This window comes from Suillus fuscotomentosus (genome assembly GCF_016647785.1).
Source record: "Suillus fuscotomentosus strain FC203 chromosome Unknown F5891scaffold_23, whole genome shotgun sequence".
Classification (NCBI taxonomy): Eukaryota; Fungi; Basidiomycota; class Agaricomycetes; order Boletales; family Suillaceae; genus Suillus; species Suillus fuscotomentosus.
The window spans coordinates 477412-495265 of NW_024539535.1; the positions used below are offsets into that span (position 1 = coordinate 477412).

At 47.4% G+C, this 17854-nt stretch overlaps 6 protein-coding genes across 6 annotated transcripts; 4 read left to right on the top strand and 2 right to left on the bottom strand.

Annotated features, from left to right (window-relative positions):
• Window positions 1-53: 53 nt before the first annotated feature.
• F5891DRAFT_1187891 (uncharacterized protein) lies at window positions 54-852 on the bottom strand (the record flags this gene model as incomplete). The annotated part of the gene is made up of 3 exons (XM_041366914.1): window positions 54-392; window positions 451-564; window positions 622-852. 3 exons carry the CDS (start codon window positions 850-852, stop codon window positions 54-56), a joined length of 684 nt encoding a protein of 227 aa, XP_041226770.1.
• An 875-nt stretch (window positions 853-1727) lies between these two features.
• F5891DRAFT_979733 (uncharacterized protein) lies at window positions 1728-2826 on the top strand (the record flags this gene model as incomplete). Its single annotated transcript, XM_041376921.1, has 4 exons — window positions 1728-1812; window positions 1927-1973; window positions 2028-2407; window positions 2667-2826. 4 exons carry the CDS (start codon window positions 1728-1730, stop codon window positions 2824-2826), a joined length of 672 nt encoding a protein of 223 aa, XP_041226771.1.
• A 5535-nt stretch (window positions 2827-8361) lies between these two features.
• F5891DRAFT_1223874 (uncharacterized protein) lies at window positions 8362-10983 on the top strand (the record flags this gene model as incomplete). Its single annotated transcript, XM_041369472.1, has 7 exons — window positions 8362-8376; window positions 8418-8858; window positions 8906-9123; window positions 9192-9543; window positions 9582-10378; window positions 10432-10564; window positions 10801-10983. 7 exons carry the CDS (start codon window positions 8362-8364, stop codon window positions 10981-10983), a joined length of 2139 nt encoding a protein of 712 aa, XP_041226772.1.
• A 310-nt stretch (window positions 10984-11293) lies between these two features.
• Window positions 11294-12239, top strand: F5891DRAFT_1187894 (uncharacterized protein; the record flags this gene model as incomplete). Its single annotated transcript, XM_041366915.1, has 2 exons — window positions 11294-11465; window positions 11638-12239. 2 exons carry the CDS (start codon window positions 11294-11296, stop codon window positions 12237-12239), a joined length of 774 nt encoding a protein of 257 aa, XP_041226773.1.
• Window positions 12213-13975, top strand: F5891DRAFT_1030459 (kinase-like domain-containing protein). Its single transcript, XM_041361568.1, has 7 exons — window positions 12213-12447; window positions 12506-12699; window positions 12756-12816; window positions 12876-13441; window positions 13495-13560; window positions 13610-13670; window positions 13722-13975. The coding sequence occupies exons 1-7, from the start codon at window positions 12336-12338 to the stop codon at window positions 13805-13807; spliced, it is 1146 nt and encodes a 381-aa protein (XP_041226774.1). The 5' UTR covers window positions 12213-12335; the 3' UTR covers window positions 13808-13975.
• Window positions 13976-16225: 2250 nt separating this feature from the next.
• On the bottom strand, window positions 16226-17755 carry F5891DRAFT_1187896 (uncharacterized protein; the record flags this gene model as incomplete). The annotated part of the gene is made up of 8 exons (XM_041366916.1): window positions 16226-16346; window positions 16393-16547; window positions 16599-16790; window positions 16838-16976; window positions 17029-17219; window positions 17270-17378; window positions 17428-17553; window positions 17610-17755. 8 exons carry the CDS (start codon window positions 17753-17755, stop codon window positions 16226-16228), a joined length of 1179 nt encoding a protein of 392 aa, XP_041226775.1.
• Window positions 17756-17854: the final 99 nt, after the last annotated feature.

Below are 17854 nucleotides of genomic sequence, written 5' to 3' on the forward strand. Positions count from 1 at the left end.
GATGGTCCGTCAATTAAAAGTTACCCAAAATTCGTAAGTAAATTTTCTCTCAACTACTTTTCCTCCGCAGTACTTGCCGTGTTTTGATTCTGCCGCCTGTTTCGTTCTTCACCGTACGCAATAACATCAAGGACGGTTTGCCAATCAGTGCCGGTTTTCTCCCGGCAGATGCGCTTAATAGCCACCGGCCCGCCGGGGGTGGCATTCAAAAATACGTTCAAGTTTTCCTTGTCGACGATGTCGATCCCTGCGAGTGCAACCTTTCTCTTGCGAGTCTGGCGGTGGGTACTAATAGCACTAGTACTAGCAGTGCAAAAATCTTGAGCTTCAAGTTGCACCGTGGCTACTGTGACTTCCGGACAACTGGCGATGTTGGGATCGGCTCCAGCTGTCTTCTCCATGAATTCGAGTCAGTACAATGAAATCAAAAACGCGGCTGCAAATACTTACTGCCCTGCGAGTCCTCCGAGTTATTGTGGCAGCTTCCCCGGGCCAGGTCTGACTTTCCGACCCGGACTCAGACATCTTCAAGACGTTGTCCAAGCGAGTGCTGACTAGGATCTTCTGTTGAAGACACATTGAGCATGTTGCAACCAACGTATTTGAATGAGTATTTCATACTTTTTCAAGTTCATATTTCAGAGGCAAGGCTAGCGCGTGCTCTTCATTTCGGGTGCGAGCCTCAGTCTTCTCCTTGTTGACAGGAACACTGCCAACAGCGGTTGATGATTTGGGTGACTCAGATTTACTCGGATATCCCGACCCCTTATCACTGGTCACAGGATCAAGTGCCAGCATGGAGGGTTGATCCGAGTCACCGCCCCATGCATCAGCATGGGCATGATCAAACATCGTGTTAGAGGATCGGAGTTGATTTAGATGAGTCAGACCTCAAGGGGTGAGCTTTTATATTGATTATGTGACTAGTGACGTACTGTTGCAGGGTAGAAGTTCTGACGCCATACGCACATGCTCAGGTATGCGTAGCCTAGAGTGCCTCCGTAGCTCATTAATCATTGGGGCTATCTTATTCCCGGATTAGTAAAGTGAGTTTCAACGAAGTAATATGTGCTAAGTTATTCCCGGATTAGTAAAGTGAGGTTCGCAATTTAATATGTGCAGCTCGACTTCGTCCGTTGAACGAGGTTTGCAACAATAAACAAATTTCGTTTCGGCATAGCAGAGAGGTAGTACTATACTTGGTTCTCTCGTTGGCTGCTGAAGTAGATCTATACGTCAAGTAGGTGACAAAGCACAATGAATCATGCAAAAAACTATCTCTGCTCTCAGTTTGAGCTATATTCTAATTATAAAACCTAGGTCCTCTGGGCTCATTCCTGTTTAGGATATGTACTGAGTTGGTGTGAGGCGATAAGAGGTGTGTATTCACTTGCACGAGTTCCAGGAGGTTCAAACTCCGATGAGCCTATTTACCTCACGCACGGGAACACGGCGTCGTAGCACTTCAACCTAGGATCTCCAGGATCCCCGTGACCTTACGAGTTGAAAATTATGAACTTCAACTTGGCTCCATCTTCCAGTAATGAGCTTGAAGCTGAAGCTCCATGTAAACTCCCCTCCACGCCTCCTCGCTCTTGTTATCTTCCCACTGTTGGAACTCCCAGCCAATATTCGAGTTCTACTCCAAGCTCTCCCTCATTAGTTTCTGCAACAGGATCAGGTATGAAAGACTTACAAGTATATGTCACTGGGAGAAATACTTAAATATGAAAAAAACAGCAGCCAACGACACAGATGACGATATATTCCCTTTGACACCCAATTCGAAGAGTTCGCGCCGTGACCTCAACAGTCCGTTTAACGGAGTTGAGCTGCAGACTCCAAGTTCTCCTCAGAGCAAACACTGCGATCCTCCCCGTTGGACCACACGATTTGAAGACCAACATATATTCAATCGATTGGTAGGCAGACCTTTCGATGTCGATGATTCATCGGGCACCATCAACGAGAATGTAAGCGTTGTTTCAAGTTTTCATATTAATTCTGATGAGTTGCATCGTGTTTAGGCTAGGGATACGTATTTGAAGATTCTGGGAGAACTTGGCACAAACTCCTTTCTTTGTGCTGTTCAATACCTGGAAGCAGTTCGTGAACGCTGTCGCATGAACTACCATGCCGCGTGCTGGGAAATCTCGGAATTCGAGAGGGGAAAAGCTCTCGCTCGCTCCATGCGTGAAGATTCAAAACGCGACTTCTCGAAGGCCGAGCAAGAAGTGCAGCATTTAATGGAAATGTTTCATCAACGCCTGTCATTGTCCCGTCGTGGCGCCTCAGCAAGTTCTTGTCCTACTGAAGTCCGCGACAGTATCAGGACTTCTATCCGTCGAACGGATGCTGTACTCGGCATCCTAAATGATGCCAAAGAGATGCGCTCTGCGGATAGCTGGTATGTGCTACCTTAGGCATTATTTGCGTTCATTTACATGCTTCTAGAGCTTGTCCAGAGCATAGACGATCGATTGAGATGGATATCTCAATGGCATCTTATATGATATTGCCATTTGTACCGTTACAATTCCTAACTCGCCCTCGCAATACCAGTAGTACTAGTGAATCATGTCTGTCTATTGGTAGATCACACAACGCTGGACGCTTGAAATATTAATTTGCTAGACAAGTCACATTTTTTGTATAATTTTGACTAGTGAATACGTACCACCGGTGCAGACCATTCATTGGCTTCTTCTAAGTTTTCACCATAATCCTGGTGCCAACTTCTCAAGAAAATTTCATCCAAGTCCAACTGTCCATGGTACTACTAGTTGTAACTTGAACTTGAAAGGCGTCTTGGCAACACGGTACTAGCTGGCTCAAAACTGCCATGCGCTTTTCCAAAGTGCTTCAAGTTTGTATCGGTGTATTCTTCTTTATTTTGATGGTATCTTGCAATGCTCCGGGCTGCTCCTGGGAGAGGACCACTGACAATCGGGGACTAAGTAGGCATCGCGCGTCCTGTTGTTTTTTCAAGAGAGCCAGTAGTCTGGCGAGTCGGAAACGACAAGATCGCGCAAAGGAGGCGTTGATAAACTTTTCCAAAGCAAACGCTACTGATGAGCCAGTCGTGGTGAGTCGTGACTCCTTCCTGAACTTCCCGTATTTAAAAATCATCAAATTTGGCAGGGGCGCAGAATTTCTTTCGCTGGACATGCAGCCGCAGTGAGGGACCGTCCAAATCTTAAACCGATTACTCCTAGCAGACTCCTTGGACCAATTTCTGTAGCTCGCGATTTATGCAGTGCGTCCAGTCCTGTGCTAGACTCGCAGCACACCCTTGGCTCGGAGACGCCCCAAATTGATCAAGTTGATGTTGAGATGACGGGGAGTGGTTCTTGCACTGACCATGATTTAGGTTCGTGCCCTCTCAGGCTTGGGCGCCACGATCCTCTGAGATATCTACCAATTACTTACTCTTATCATCATTTCAGGTGAACGAGCACTCCCAATGGGACGAATTCCGAGATATCTTGATAATATCAGGTCTTCGCCGGACGATCTCAATCATTCCGATAGAGCAGGCATTCCATCATCACAAACAGCCTCACTACCTGCCCGATCCCGAATTCGACGTGTTCTTTTGACCTTAAGAGACACCCTTAAGTCCACCTTCAACTCGTTTGGCCTTTGTCGGCTCTATCCACGTCGTCCTTCCTTCGAACCAGATCAGTTGATTCAATCCTCACTACTTGCCAGAACATCTCCGAAAACTAGTGCTCAAGAGGCTGATTCTCCAGCAAAAGTCTTCGCGCCGCCTTACCCTTTTCCCAACATGTCTGTCTATCGACTTATGTCATGGATGCATTCTGGTGGCAACTTATTATCGGAAAAAACAGTCTCGCACCTAGTCAAAGATGTCATTCTAGCGGATGATTTCGACCGCAAAGACTTTGAGAACTTCTCGGTAAGGCAGAACTTGCGAGAACTGGATATGGATGAGAGTGGAAAAAGAGTTACTTTCCCAGACGACTGGGTTCAGACTGGCGTCACCATCAGTATCCCCACGAGGACAAGCGAGAATGACCCGCTACCTTATACTATCCACGGATTCCATTATCGACCTCTCGTTGAAGTCATACGCGCGGCGTTTGCAGACGTGCAAGCTGGAGCATATCATCTTTTTCCTTTCAAACGATTATGGAAGGACCCTCTAGACGGCCATGAAGAGCGGATTTACGACGAGCTATATACCTCGGATACCTGGCTAGAAGCTCAAGACGACATTCAGAGGCTTCCAAAGGAACCTGGATGTTCACTAGAACGTGTCATCGCCGGTCTGATGTTCTTCTCCGATGCTACTCATCTAGCAAACTTTGGGACTGCCAAAGCCTGGCCTCTGTATATGTACTTCGGTAATTTGACAAAATACGCCCGATCATCACCCAAGTCAGGGGCGTGTCATCTGGTAGGGTTTCTACCTTCAGTACGTGCCTCTGAATGTGCATGCGTATTTACACTGATTGTAAACGTTAGCTTCCTGACAGTGTCAAAGACGTTTTGAGTAGACTGTCCGGCATATCGAAAACGGGCATGGCGTCCCTGCATACCCACTGCCGCAGGGAGTTATTCCATTCCTGCTGGGACATTCTGATAGATGAAGATTTTCTGTCTGCATACCAGCACGGCATTGTTTTGAGATGTGCTGACGGGGTCTTTCGGAGGGTCTTTCCCCGAATTTTCACGTATTCCGCGGATTATCCAGAAAAGTGCGTTACTTCATGGACCTTATCAAAACATCGAATCACTCGTAAATTTACAGGGTTTTAATCGCGACTATCAAAGACATGGGCTTGTGTCCGTGCCCTCGTTGTCTGACGCCCAAAAACCTGTTTAATTTTCTTGGGCTTTCGAGGGACATGAGAAGTCGCGTCGCCAATCTTCGTGAGTATGTGATGGCGAAGATACTCAAAGCTCGTACTTTTATCTACACGAACGGAAATACAGTAGACGGTGTCAAGGTAGAGCACACCCTTGGAGAGGGCTCTTGGGTACCTACCCTGGTAGGTGAGATTACTTTCATTCCATTTTCTTATCGGCTCACGTAGTCTACTCACAGAATAGATTCGCCCAGAAACTCGGACCGCTCGGCCTCGACTCATTCCGCATGCTTGTAGTCGACTTCATGCACGAGTGCGAACTGGGCACCTGGAAGGCGTTGTTTATACACCTCCTCAGGCTCCTTCACGCCCTTCCTCGCGGTAGTGAGCTTGTCGCGGCTCTCGACAGCAGGTACGAGGACCGCATAAGCTATGTTGTTGTTTGCTAACAGGCGTCCACTTCCTCGACTTTGTTGTAGGTTTCGACAGGTCCCGACCTTTGGCAACGGCGTGATTCGCAAGTTCTCAAACAACACATCTGAGATGAAACGATTAGCAGCGCGTGATTTTGAGGACATTTTACAGGTTTTTCTTTGTTACTAGTTATCGACATTTGGCCCGCTGACAGCTCTTCATTACCAGTGTGCGATCCCTGTCTTTGATGGGCTGTTCCCCGCTGAACATAATGCGCTCGTACAATCTCTGCTGTATCGATTCGCAGAATGGCATGCGCTGGCGAAGCTTAGGATGCACTCGGAGTCCTCATTACATTTTCTCGAGGAAACTTTCAAGAAACTGTCTCGCATATTGCGGAAATTTCGAGACGACACTTGTGCGGCCTTCAACACTTTAGAGTTACCCAAGGAAAGAACAGCCCGTCAACGAAGGGCTGCTCAACATTCTGAAGCGAACGGCGTCATTCCGGAATCGAACGGGCCAAGGGCGAAGAAGTTCAGCATGGGCACCTATAAATTTCACGCCATGGGGGATTATGTTAGAACCATTATGCTCTTCGGGACCACGGATTCCTTCACCACTCAAATCGTACGTACGGTCTACATTATATTTTGCACCGAAATTAAGTTGTATCAGGGGGAACTTGCTCACCGAGCACTGAAGGCCTTTTATCCGCTCACCAGCAAATTAGATACACCAGCTCAGCTGGCCAAACATGAACGCAGACGCCGCGTATTACGGCGAGTGGCAGAAGTTGGAGGCATCTCATCCTCTAGCAGCCAACCACCATCCAATGCCCCCCCATCGGCATCCTACGACAATCATCACTATATCGCGATCACTCGGAACAACCCAGTCGATATTTTTGCGTTTCTCAGAGAGAATAACGGTGATCCTGCCCTTAAGGTAACAGTCATATCTTACTTTGGCGGCACTTTATGATTTATTCATAGTGACGGTCAGGATTTCGTGCCCAGACTGAGGGATCACATCATTTATAGGTTGCAGGAGCTAGACGTTAGCTATTGCGACCACACGTTCACGGATGAAGAACGAAATTCTGTCATTATTCCCAATAACACGATCTATTCCGTACAGACTATGCAGGTGCACTATACGACCTACGACTTGAGGCGCGAGTACGACACGATCAACCCAAGAACTCACGCGGATGTTATGGTTCTTTCAGGAGAGACAACTCCCAGCCATCCCTACTGGTATGCCCGAGTATTGGGCATCTACCATATGGAGGTATGGCTCACCAATGCGGGTCAACCAGTGAAGCGGCATCTGGAGGTACTCTGGGTAAGATGGCTGGCAGTCGTACAGAGTTATAGATCTGGCAGTAAATATGCTCGTCTTCCGAAGATTGGCTTTGTGGAGGAGTCCGACCGCGATGCCTTTGGTTTCCTGGATCCTGGGCAGGTAATTCGAGGGGCACATCTGATCCCTGCATTCGCTGCAGGACGTGGCATAAGCTCCCTGCGCCATGGAAAATCACTGGCGCGTCCTGGGGAACAGCTGGATGACTGGGAGGAGTATTATGTTGGGATGTAAGTACAGATCTTCCAGTGGTGTATTAACACTCACATTTTGAGCCAGATTCGCCGATCGTGATATGTTCATGCGGTATAATCACTTAGGTGTTGGACATTCTGCAACACTGCGGAAGATCATCAAATGTTGCCTGGGCTCTGTATCGGTGGCATTGACCGATTCTATAGACAATGTAATTGAAGGTAATGAGGGCGACGTGGGCTGTGACGAGGCAGGTGATGGTGAAGGCCACGAATACGACTATGACCTGGACTCGGAGGACGATGAAGAATGTGATGAGGAGGAGCTTAGTAGTGATGAAGAACTGGATGAAGGAGCTATAGAGGATGGTGACGGTGACGGGTGTGATGAGGATGGTGACGACGATTACGATCATATCTCTTTCTAAAGCTCCTTCCAAATCTCGTACCTGTACTCCCATGCCTTAAGTCTTCACGAAATATAAAATGTACTATAAGCTTAATTTTCTTGACTGTTGCCAGTGCATTATCGTGAGTGCGGTATACCGTGACTATCCGAGTCTAAAGTACCGTTAGTAGCAGCATCATGATGTCACACTTTCACCAGACATGCGATGCGGCCGCAGTCGCTACTCCTACTACCTTTCTTCTCGATAATCTGGCACGCACATCCAACCCCACTCAGGCTGATATTAGTTCCAACAGCCGGTCAACATTATGTACTGACCCTTTCGAATTCATTCAATCAGGGAATATCATTTCCTTTATAACTTGTCAGGGGGGTTCTTATTCGGTAGAAGGTTGGTGCAATTTTTTGTTTACAATTGTTTATCTTCCTGTGTGCAGGATGACTCCACTCGTGTCCCATGATAGTGACCACCGCTACTCAGGCTTTCTACCCTTAGTAAGTGAAACTCATCCTTATTATTCATAGCTGGATTTATAAATTCTTTGTTGTGCTATCATACTGATGGACTGTCATGGTGGTGACCGCTTTGTGAGATTTTATAATTTATCTATCATCTCCAAGTTATGATTGACCAATTTTATTTTGCTTGCTAGATCAGTGGACAAAGATTCGCACTTTCTTCAATTACCTCTTGACCACCCGGAACTGCCACTGTCAAAGTGACACCACTTGATTGGGAGAACTGCCGCTTTCACAGGCTTTTGATTGCAAAGAACATGAACATACGACTACCCAGGCAATATCTTCAGTACGTCCTTAAGTTTCAATGCACTCGTGATAGCTAATCATGACCACTATTTGGCTCATATAGATGGTGACAAATGGATGACACCTTTTGGTCGATCACAGCGATCACACTCTTGTTCATGCAGTATCACCATAACCTGCACCCGATCTGAGGCTTCTGCATCGTTGAGAGGAGGATTGCCAGCAACTGCGGTAAGTTCCGTCAGTTTATGGTGCTGTCGTCTCGGCTGATGGGTCGTTATAGCACCTTGATCCCTTCTCTTGGGGTCGGGGGCGACATTTTTTTTTCAGTTTCATGCAGACTGATTGTGTCGGGTAAACTGTGACTGTGTTGGCTATTATGATCATTCTCCAAGTATGCAATTCGTCTCGCTTGCGACACCCCATGTTTAACAGTTTCCCGCGATAGGTGTTGGCAAAGTCAACCCATCAGCGTCACTCCTCCATGACCCGTTTCATTTCGCCCTTGATAATTCACAGACAGGGTATCATCCGATATACAACTCTTCTGCTACTCCTTACGCGGACTCCGGGCCACCACATTTGCATCCTCCTCGATACCTTTCCGCGTTCCCTCCTCCCATCGTGTCCGTTGACGGGATATCTACTTTGACACCAGAGGCAGAAGATATTCAGCCTCTTCAAATTGGAGAGCCACCGCTGCACCTCGACGAGCCACTACCTCTTGGAGATTCGTTCACCGTCAGTGAGCCTTCGCCTCCCGTTCCTGGTCCATCTGGATCACGCAGTCGCCAACCGCCGGTAAAAGGGTTAGATGTTAGAATTTGGCCCTATCCGCATGCCCGATCAAAGCTGAGGGGCCTCACTAGCACTATGGTGAGTAATCACGATTTACAAATCGTCAATTACTGATGACTTATCAGGGCTCTTCGGGTGTTGCCCCGCCCATGGTGCTCCCACGGACATCTGCCATCGCGCCTTTACAATACAGCGACAAGATCCGAGTCCACCGAAGAATTTTCGAAGAGGCGCGTGTAACGCTCATTCGATCGGCACTCGTAGACTGTCCCTTCTTGACCGTTCTTCTCAACGCGATTCTGAAACTCGGCTATGTGCCTTTCGTCACAGAACTCGACAGCTTGTATTGCACAGGAGAGCAAGTACTCTGCTATGATTTTGAAACCGGATCATGAACCTCTAGATGATCAGGAACTCCCATCAAGCCGAACTGCGGAGTCTTCTAAGAATCCCCCCGAGTGCCAACAAGGAATCCCCCAGCTGCTTTGCATACCCATCCTTCATTGCATGTGCTCAAAAGCAATCACCTCTCTTTCCAAAGCTACGATCCCTCGCATGGCATGATTCTTCTCTCACCTGTATCCCAGTCCTCAAACTCCTCTTACCCACAGTTGAGATCCCCTCCCTCGACATCTCATCTTCATTTCGCAAAGCCATCATCCCTGCACTCCCTACCTTCGCCCCTCGCCTCAAAGCTCTTGAGATCAAGGGCAGCCTCTTCATGACTGACAAAATCCCTCCGAAATTGAATCCCTCCTCATCAGTTATCCCGATGGTCTCACAGAACTTTCGACATGCCAGTTGCATCATGTCCCGAGCACCATCCTCAATGTCATTGCACTCTGGCCATCTCTCCGATCCCTCACTTTAAAGCTAGGTATCGACAGCATCCCTACCCTACCTCTCCACATCCCTCAGCCCTTTTCCGCACTCACTCACCTGTACATCTCATGCGATGACAATCTGGACCTTTTCACATCTTTCTTACGCACCTTCCAAATCCTCAATTTCGGTTCCTCCAATAATCCTTCCATCACATTCTGCAACCTCAAAACAATTCAGTTCAATGCAGAAGGCCAGAGTTCCGCTAACACCTGGTCCCAATTCCTCACTTCTCTCGCCGATACAAACACGAAACTAGAGCACATATTTATAACCGAGTCATGCTATTTTCAATCCATCCCACCCTCCTCTTTCGAATTTCGCCCCCTACTCGCCCACCCGAATCTTGCACGCCTCAGTACCCTCATACTTTCTCCCAGCCGTACAACCTCCATCGTACTCACCGACGTCGACATCCTCATGCTCGCTCGTATATGTCCTCATCTCCACATTCTTGACTTGGGGCTGCGTAATACCCCCGTGTCCCTGCATGCTTTGAATATCATCGTCAGGCGTTGTCGTGAGTTGCGCGAGGTCTCGCTCTGCATGGACGTGCGGGTCGATGCGCTCAGAAATAGAGATAACGAAAATACTGACAACGACAAAGTAGGTCTACAACCTAACGATGGCTTGATCAAACTGGAAGTCGGGGACTCGCTCCAGCCTATCGCATGCCCCACAGTGCGCCCTATGCCCTCATCACCAGAGCTGACAGAGTCAATCTCACAATTCTTGCATGCGATGGCACCCCGGCTTAACCCGTTTTAAGTACCGAGGCAGCAACGAAGACGAACGCCAACTCGAACTCTAATACGACCGGGCGTATTGTCAAGTGCCGTCGACCTCTGACGAACATGCACTATTATCATGTTCTCGATATGTCCCTTGCTCCCGACGATCGTGTAAGGGACGTTACGATTTTTTCATATGTAACTATCAACGGGACCACGAAAATGCCTTCCTTCCGACTCTACTAATCAATCGCATCGTTGCTAACTCATTGCATCCTTAACATCCAGCAGAACAAAGATCGGGAATTGGGATATCTATGGCAAGTCGATGCGAACGGGTGAGTTTTGGTAGCTCGACAATCGTCGCATAGAGTCTCACCGGATGACCTGGCTCACATCTTGCACAGCCCTCTGAACCTCTCCTTCAGCTTCTCCCAACGTCCGACTCCCAGCGGGACCTCCGCATCACCACCCGCAACCTCTACTTCCGGACTTGGGACTCTCCCCCTTTGCCCTCGCCCCAAATGCACTTGTCCATGTGGCGTTTCAGGACGCTGGATAAATCGAGCATGCCGCTAACATATTTTTAGCAATGATCAACGAGTAGATAGCATTGGTACTCACCGCGTACACTCGAGTTACGTTGTACCATGTCAATCGGATCGACAGATTAATATTGATCATTGTATTGTGGTAGGATGAGTGTTTTGTAAATGAAGCTTTGCGGTTTGATCTTTTGGAGTAGTACCATCACCGCCATGTGGGACTTATGATTAAACGATCACGTGCACAGCTGAGTTTGAATGCTGCGTCCCAGGCGCGTATAGTACAGCGCGTCGCATGCAAGCAGGCCAAGCTTCTCGCATCCCTCACCATTTTGAGGCCCATCTCAAGACTATCATGCGTAATATCCAAGCAACAGGCGCAGATGCCACTCCTGACGACTACCATGTCGTTCTGCATCAGTTCGCCGCTGTGGGTCACTATACCAGTGCAATGCAAGTACTCGCAGAACTCACGCACGTCTGCAAACTGGATCCATTCGGCCTATGCCTCAAAGCAATCGCACACCGTTTGTCTCTGCCAATATATAAGGTGTAGTGTGAGGACATGCTTGCTGATGCAAGCAAGCTTTGCCGGAAGCTGCTCAAGGAAATGTCAGCTCGGGATATGCCTTTAACATCTTTCAACCTTGACTTGGTGATACGTATCCGAGGTTCTCACCCAACCCTTTCCACCACAAGCCAGCCAGCACTATTCACAAGAGTTCGATGATGAGGATGACTTTGGAATCGCAAACCCCGCGTCGACCGAGCCACACCTAGTAACACCCCACGCCCGGCCTAATACTACTTCGTACAATATCTTACTGAAGCATATCTCGCGCGCAGGCCATGCCACCTTTGCGCGACATTATCTCTACCAAGCTGTGCGCCTGGATCGTTCGGTCGACCGTCTTTTACGGAGTCAACTGTATCGTGATCCCCATGGCACGCTTGCACTGCACTTCAGCCTTAACCGGGGCACCATAATACCTGTTTTTGGAGAGTCTAACAGAGACAAGAATATAGAGTTGATGCGATGGGTTGGATGGGTTACGAGACAGACCATACGGAGGAAGAAAAACGATATCGCGTGGTACTCTGAGCTATGCGACAGCCTCCCTCCTCCATTTCCCTCAGAACCAACTTCCTGTAGTTCTTCCAGCTCCTCGCCACCAGACGTCTCGACAGCTCTAGATGTCGGCCTCGACACTCCTTCCACGGCCCCAGAATTCCACCCACAGGAGAAAATATTCGATATAAACCTCCACCTGAACATACTCATCGCTAAACTTGGACGCTGATTCTACGTACACAACGCACGCAAGATTATACTACTTTGTGCCTTGCTTATAGTTTTCTTGTCCTCCACGTTCCCTCCTTCTCCCATTTATCTCTAGATGCCTGAAAACCCTCAGCAGGCTCCAGATGTCGCTGCAGCACCCTCAAAATCAAAACACGGTGCTACATCCCAAGCTGCACCCGCACCGAGGAAAGTTAGATTCAACGTTGGTATGTCTTCGTCCTTGCTATTCAATCATTCAATTTAACAAAGTCTTTCTCTCAATAGGTACTCAGTATCAGGTTCTCGATGTCGTAGGCGAGGGTGCATGTGGTATCGTCTGTTCAGCTGTTCACCGGCCCAGTGGCCGCAAGGTTGCCATCAAGAAGATCGCACCCTTTGATCATTCCATGTTCTGCTTGCGGACACTCCGAGAACTAAAACTCCTCAAATTTCTCAGTGAAGCTGGCGTGAGCGATAATGTGAGCGTGTCTGCTGGCCATTCGTTATATTTACGTGCTCAGTCATAACTTTAAAGATCATTTCAATTTTGGACATTATCAAGCCTCCTTCTCTAGACGCTTTCAAAGAAGTTTATCGTGCGTAAAAATATGTTATTCAACTCACATGTCATTCAAACTTTCACACAGTGATCCAGGAGCTGATGGACATGCAGTTATCCGAACCCAAGACCTCTCAGATGACCACGCTCAATATTTCATATATCAAACCCTGCGCGCACTCAAGGCCCTACATTTTGCTGATGTCATCCACCGTGATCTCAAACCTTCAAATCTCCTCCTTAATGCAAACTGTGATCTCAAGGTCTGCGACTTTGGGCTGGCACGATCAGTAAAGACCGCCGAACCATCAGGCACCGAAACCGGGTTTATGACCGAATATGTCGCTACACGGTGGTACCGAGCCCCTGAGATCATGCTGACGTTCAAGCAATATACTAAAGCTATCGACGTCTGGTCTGTTGGATGCATTTTGGCTGAGATGCTCTCCGAAAAACCTTTGTTCCCCGGCAGAGACTACCACCATCAGCTCACCTTGATCTTGGATGTTCTCGGCACACCAATGCTGGACGAGTTTTACGCCATTACCACACGCAGATCACGAGATTATATTCGAGCTCTTCCTTTCCGCAAACGCCGGCCATTTGCGCAAATCTTCCCCAACGCCAATCCTTTGGCTGTAGACTTCTTGACAAAGACTCTCGTAAGTCACGATCTTCTCATCTATTTGAGTGGTAGCTCAAACCTTTCTCCTAGACATTCGATCCTAAGAAACGCATAACAGTCGAAGAGGCTTTGGCTCACCCATACCTCGAAGCATATGTATGTGTACTTCTTACTCCTCGAACGCACAAGCTTACTTGTGATTCAGCACGATCCCGATGACGAACCAGTTGCACCACCGCTCGACCCGGAGTTCTTTGAATTCGACCGTAAGTACTCAGGTTTGATAAGCGCACATGCATATTTACCGTATTCGGCAGTACACAAGGACGATATCAGCCGCGAACAGCTCAAAGAGTTCCTCTACGAAGAGATCATATCCTTCTGTCCCGCCCCAATCACCTAAACACACCATCGCTGTTCATAAACCAGAGGATCCATATGTAATACTGTGCCGAGCGTCAAATTGAATTAGGAGATAGAAATATGTACGAAATATGTCCTTTGGTACCTTCTAACCGGTAGTCGTGCTGCTTTGCTATGGACAGTACTCATTCGATGTTTTTGTGTATCTCCAGAAAAATCTAGACGAACTCGTGACGTGGTATGAGAACCACTACGAAGTCACGTTCAGTCGGGTAACGCAACGGGTGAAGAAGCGACTTGGCAGAATGGTATGGGTCAAGGATTGGTGCTGTCTAAGAGGTACCATCAACAAGAGTGGACATCACTAGGACGTTCTCCTGGTACCTTCATTGCCAAAGCGGCTTTCCATTAAAATGGCTTAGATGGCCTTGAACCTGAAGCATATACGAGTCAAACTGAGAATGGACTTGCAGGGTGAGAGTGCTGGACTATTGTATCTTACTTGCTATGATGTCGCTATACTTGAACCCTTGTCATTGTAGTCACGTGGTCTAAACATTTGCCGGTCATTGCCAAAGCGGCTTTCCATTAAAATGGCTTAGATGGCCTTGAACCTGAAGCATATACGAGTCAAACTGAGAATGGACTTGCAGGGTGAGGGTGCTGGACTATTGTATCTTACTTGCTATGATGTCGCTATACTTGAACCTCGTCATTGACGCATCTTCTAAGTCTAGATTTGCACGGATCAATGGTCATTTATGAACAACACAAATTTCTTCTAGAATACATAGATATATTTGGCAAAAGCGTAATTGTATCGGTCTATAGGTCTCATGACTACCATATCACGGACTCATGAATTCACTGATGTACAGCGGCCACACCACCTCACGATTGGGAGACAAGATCCATTTCAAGTCATACTCCATCCTTAGGATTTCATCTATTTCAATGTTCACCGGTGCACTGGCTGCCTTGTCTTGCCACCGGGAGCATAGACGACACATTGCGCGTCAAGGGTACTCAACGAACCATTTAATCTCCATGTTTAGAACTTGGGCAGTTTGGTTCAAACCCTAGCGAATAAAATGTTACTCACACGTTGGTAAGGATCCCCAGGGGCTAGGGCCCATTTCCACAACTGCGGACATGCGTATGTACCCTCGCATCAGTGAATCAGTGAACAAATGAGAATGGTATCTAAAGCAATATCATGTAAAGCATCGCAACAATCTTCGTAAATCTGCTGACCGCTTCCACATGGGAATATTTGGCATTGTCGAGGAAAGACAAATTTGGAAGCACGCCAGCCCAGTATCACTATTTGCTTCGCGAGCTCTTCCACATGGATGAATCGACGAAAAATTTAATGCGCACAGGTTCATGAAATTAAATACTGACTGGAACTGAGAGGGTCAAGAAAGCAGGATTCAATGTCCTGAAATGAAAGACACTTTGGTGAAGTTCCCCGTAGCGTGAATGGATGACGTTTAGTCTTCGTACAATACATTTTTGCTAGTTCAGGATGACTATAACATGAATGCAACTTGCTCGAACCTAAAAAGCAGAAGTCCGTGGTGCAACAAGATCACGACAGCAGAATCGTGCATATTGCATGTCTATTGGTCGAACGTCAGTCAAAACAATATATCTCATTCAATCTTATATCGGATCATCTCTTCTGGCAAAATAAAAAGCCTCCAATTTTGATCCGGTTCAAAGAGTTCCCGGTAGTGACCGTCTCTACAAATGATGTAAAACTTGGTGTAGCGCTACAAGCATACATAATAATTGTGCTAAACGGTAATCACACCCATGAATGGTCCTTTTCACAATTTAACAATGGCCTCCCTAGCCTAAAAATTCTGAACACCGTCTTTAGACATCGAATTTTGGTTAGTCTTTTCTTAGATTACCTGATGACCGTCTGCTTTACATTGGTTAGCAATCCGTGGGAAGAAGCGTTTCCTTTGCGCACAAGCCGAGGTGTGTTCACAGAGCGGGCGATAATCAATTCTGCTTGAAAATCCCAACTTTCACCATTAATGGGACAATTCGTCAACGTGTGACGAAAGCAAATACCTTCCAGAGGATGACGATATGCTCACCGCGCGACCAACAACATATTTATATGCTGCTTGCACTTTTGATGCTATCCTCGTTAGATATCGAATGACTGGGAGTTGTATCCCACTTTGCATACCGTCACAAGATGTCGTAGCCTTGCGTGGGCACTATATATTCATATTATAGTGCTTTGAGTCAGTATTCTCAGTACCTGGGCTCGCGAGTTGTCGGCGGTGTATCCAGTCGTATTGCATTCAAATCACACATCCAGATAAAATTTGATCAAAGCAATGATAGCATTAACATTAGCAGCGGAGCGAATAATGTACTATGTAGGACTGAACCGAGCAACGAGGATATAATGATCAACAAGTAAAAAAGTCGGCTACTAGTCGGAGTCAAACGCAGAGTCTTCCATTTGCTGTCTCTGGGCAGCAAGAACATTGACGGACATTTTGGAAATGACGTCCGGCGTCAAATCCTGCCGATGGTTTCTTCCGAAAACTTTTCTGTGCGGGGGTGAGCAATCATAGCGAGTCACTGACAATTGGTTACCTAGTCCACCGCTCAAGAAGGCCGTTCAGCCTAGCTCGCGCAGCTGGGCCCGGAGCATTTTCGAAGAAGTCCACAATATTATTCCAGAATATCTCATAGTCGAAATCTCCATCCACTGTGCGCCACGAGGTAATGCTAGAAAGAGCGAATCGGATCTGCAAAAGTCAATGTCAAGTTCACCATTAGAAACAAGCACTGATACTTACCTGGCAAGCTGTATATGTGATGGTGCGAGGAGTCACCTTCCTCATGCCTATGATAGAGGCGACACATGTTTTTACCTTGACTTGATCTAATTGTCTACGGGCATGACAGTTATTCTCGATGATATCAGCACCGTCACCGTCACCATCCGCTTCATCGGCGGAGGAGGGGGAGGTAAATATGGCCTTGAACCCCTGTAATGCGATGAGATATGATCAAGTTAGAAAATCCGACGGCTCACCATAACTAACAGCTTCGACTTCATGAGATTGCGCTCCAAATCCCCAGAATTAGCTTCGTAGTTTTGATACATAAATAGAGGCCACAAGTTCTCGGACACAATGAAAGCAGTGGTACAGTCACGAACTCCAGCTTTGACCCTGGTCCAAATATTAAGGGAATGTGAATATGGAAGACAGAATCGTCACTTACGCTGAATCCTCCCAGGACCATTCCGCGGGACAAAGTAGTTTACTGCAGGCGTTGTTCATGAATCCTCGATAGTGCTTGTCACTGGTCTTGATGAGTGGAGTGGGATGGAATTCGTCGTTAACCCAAGAAGCCACAAGCTCTTTAAGAGTACCTGTGTCATCGCCGCGGGCTGAGTCCGCGCCCCGCTTGAGCTACATGCATATGAGTAAGAGGTGTGACAACAAATGAATCAGTACAGAACCTTTCTGCGCATGTCTTCCGAATCGTCATGGTCAAGGTTTGCCAGCTTCTCGTGGACCCATGGTAATGCCTTGGTGAGTTCTATATAACCACGCTGAAGTCGGTCCTGTCTGTAGATTTTGGTAAGTAAATCATGTTGATAAGTAGATGGCTATTTACTCCAAGTTACTGGAGTCGCAGCCTTCACAATGCCGGTCGTTTTCGGCGATTAGGTCGTCTATGGATGCGTACAAGACAACCATGCGACGGATTGCTCGCCCCTGAGAGATATAATAAGTTGTCTTCCTACATACGACGAGAAATTAATAGCGCCCTCAGACTTACAAAGAGAAAGCGCAAACCTATGTTTTGTCGCCTTGTCCTGCTTCAAAATTTCAACCTCGCTCATCAAGCTGGCAATTCTTCGCTTTGCCCTTGCATGAGGAGACGTGGGGACACATAAAGAGCCGTCTGGAGGGCCACCTGGCTCATTTTCAGATGCAGACATACCAGAGAAATAAAGCACAGAAGGAGATGGGTGCAGACCGGAAGAGAACCTGCGAAGTCGTCTAAGTTATAACATGTCAATGCAATGTCAATGATGCCA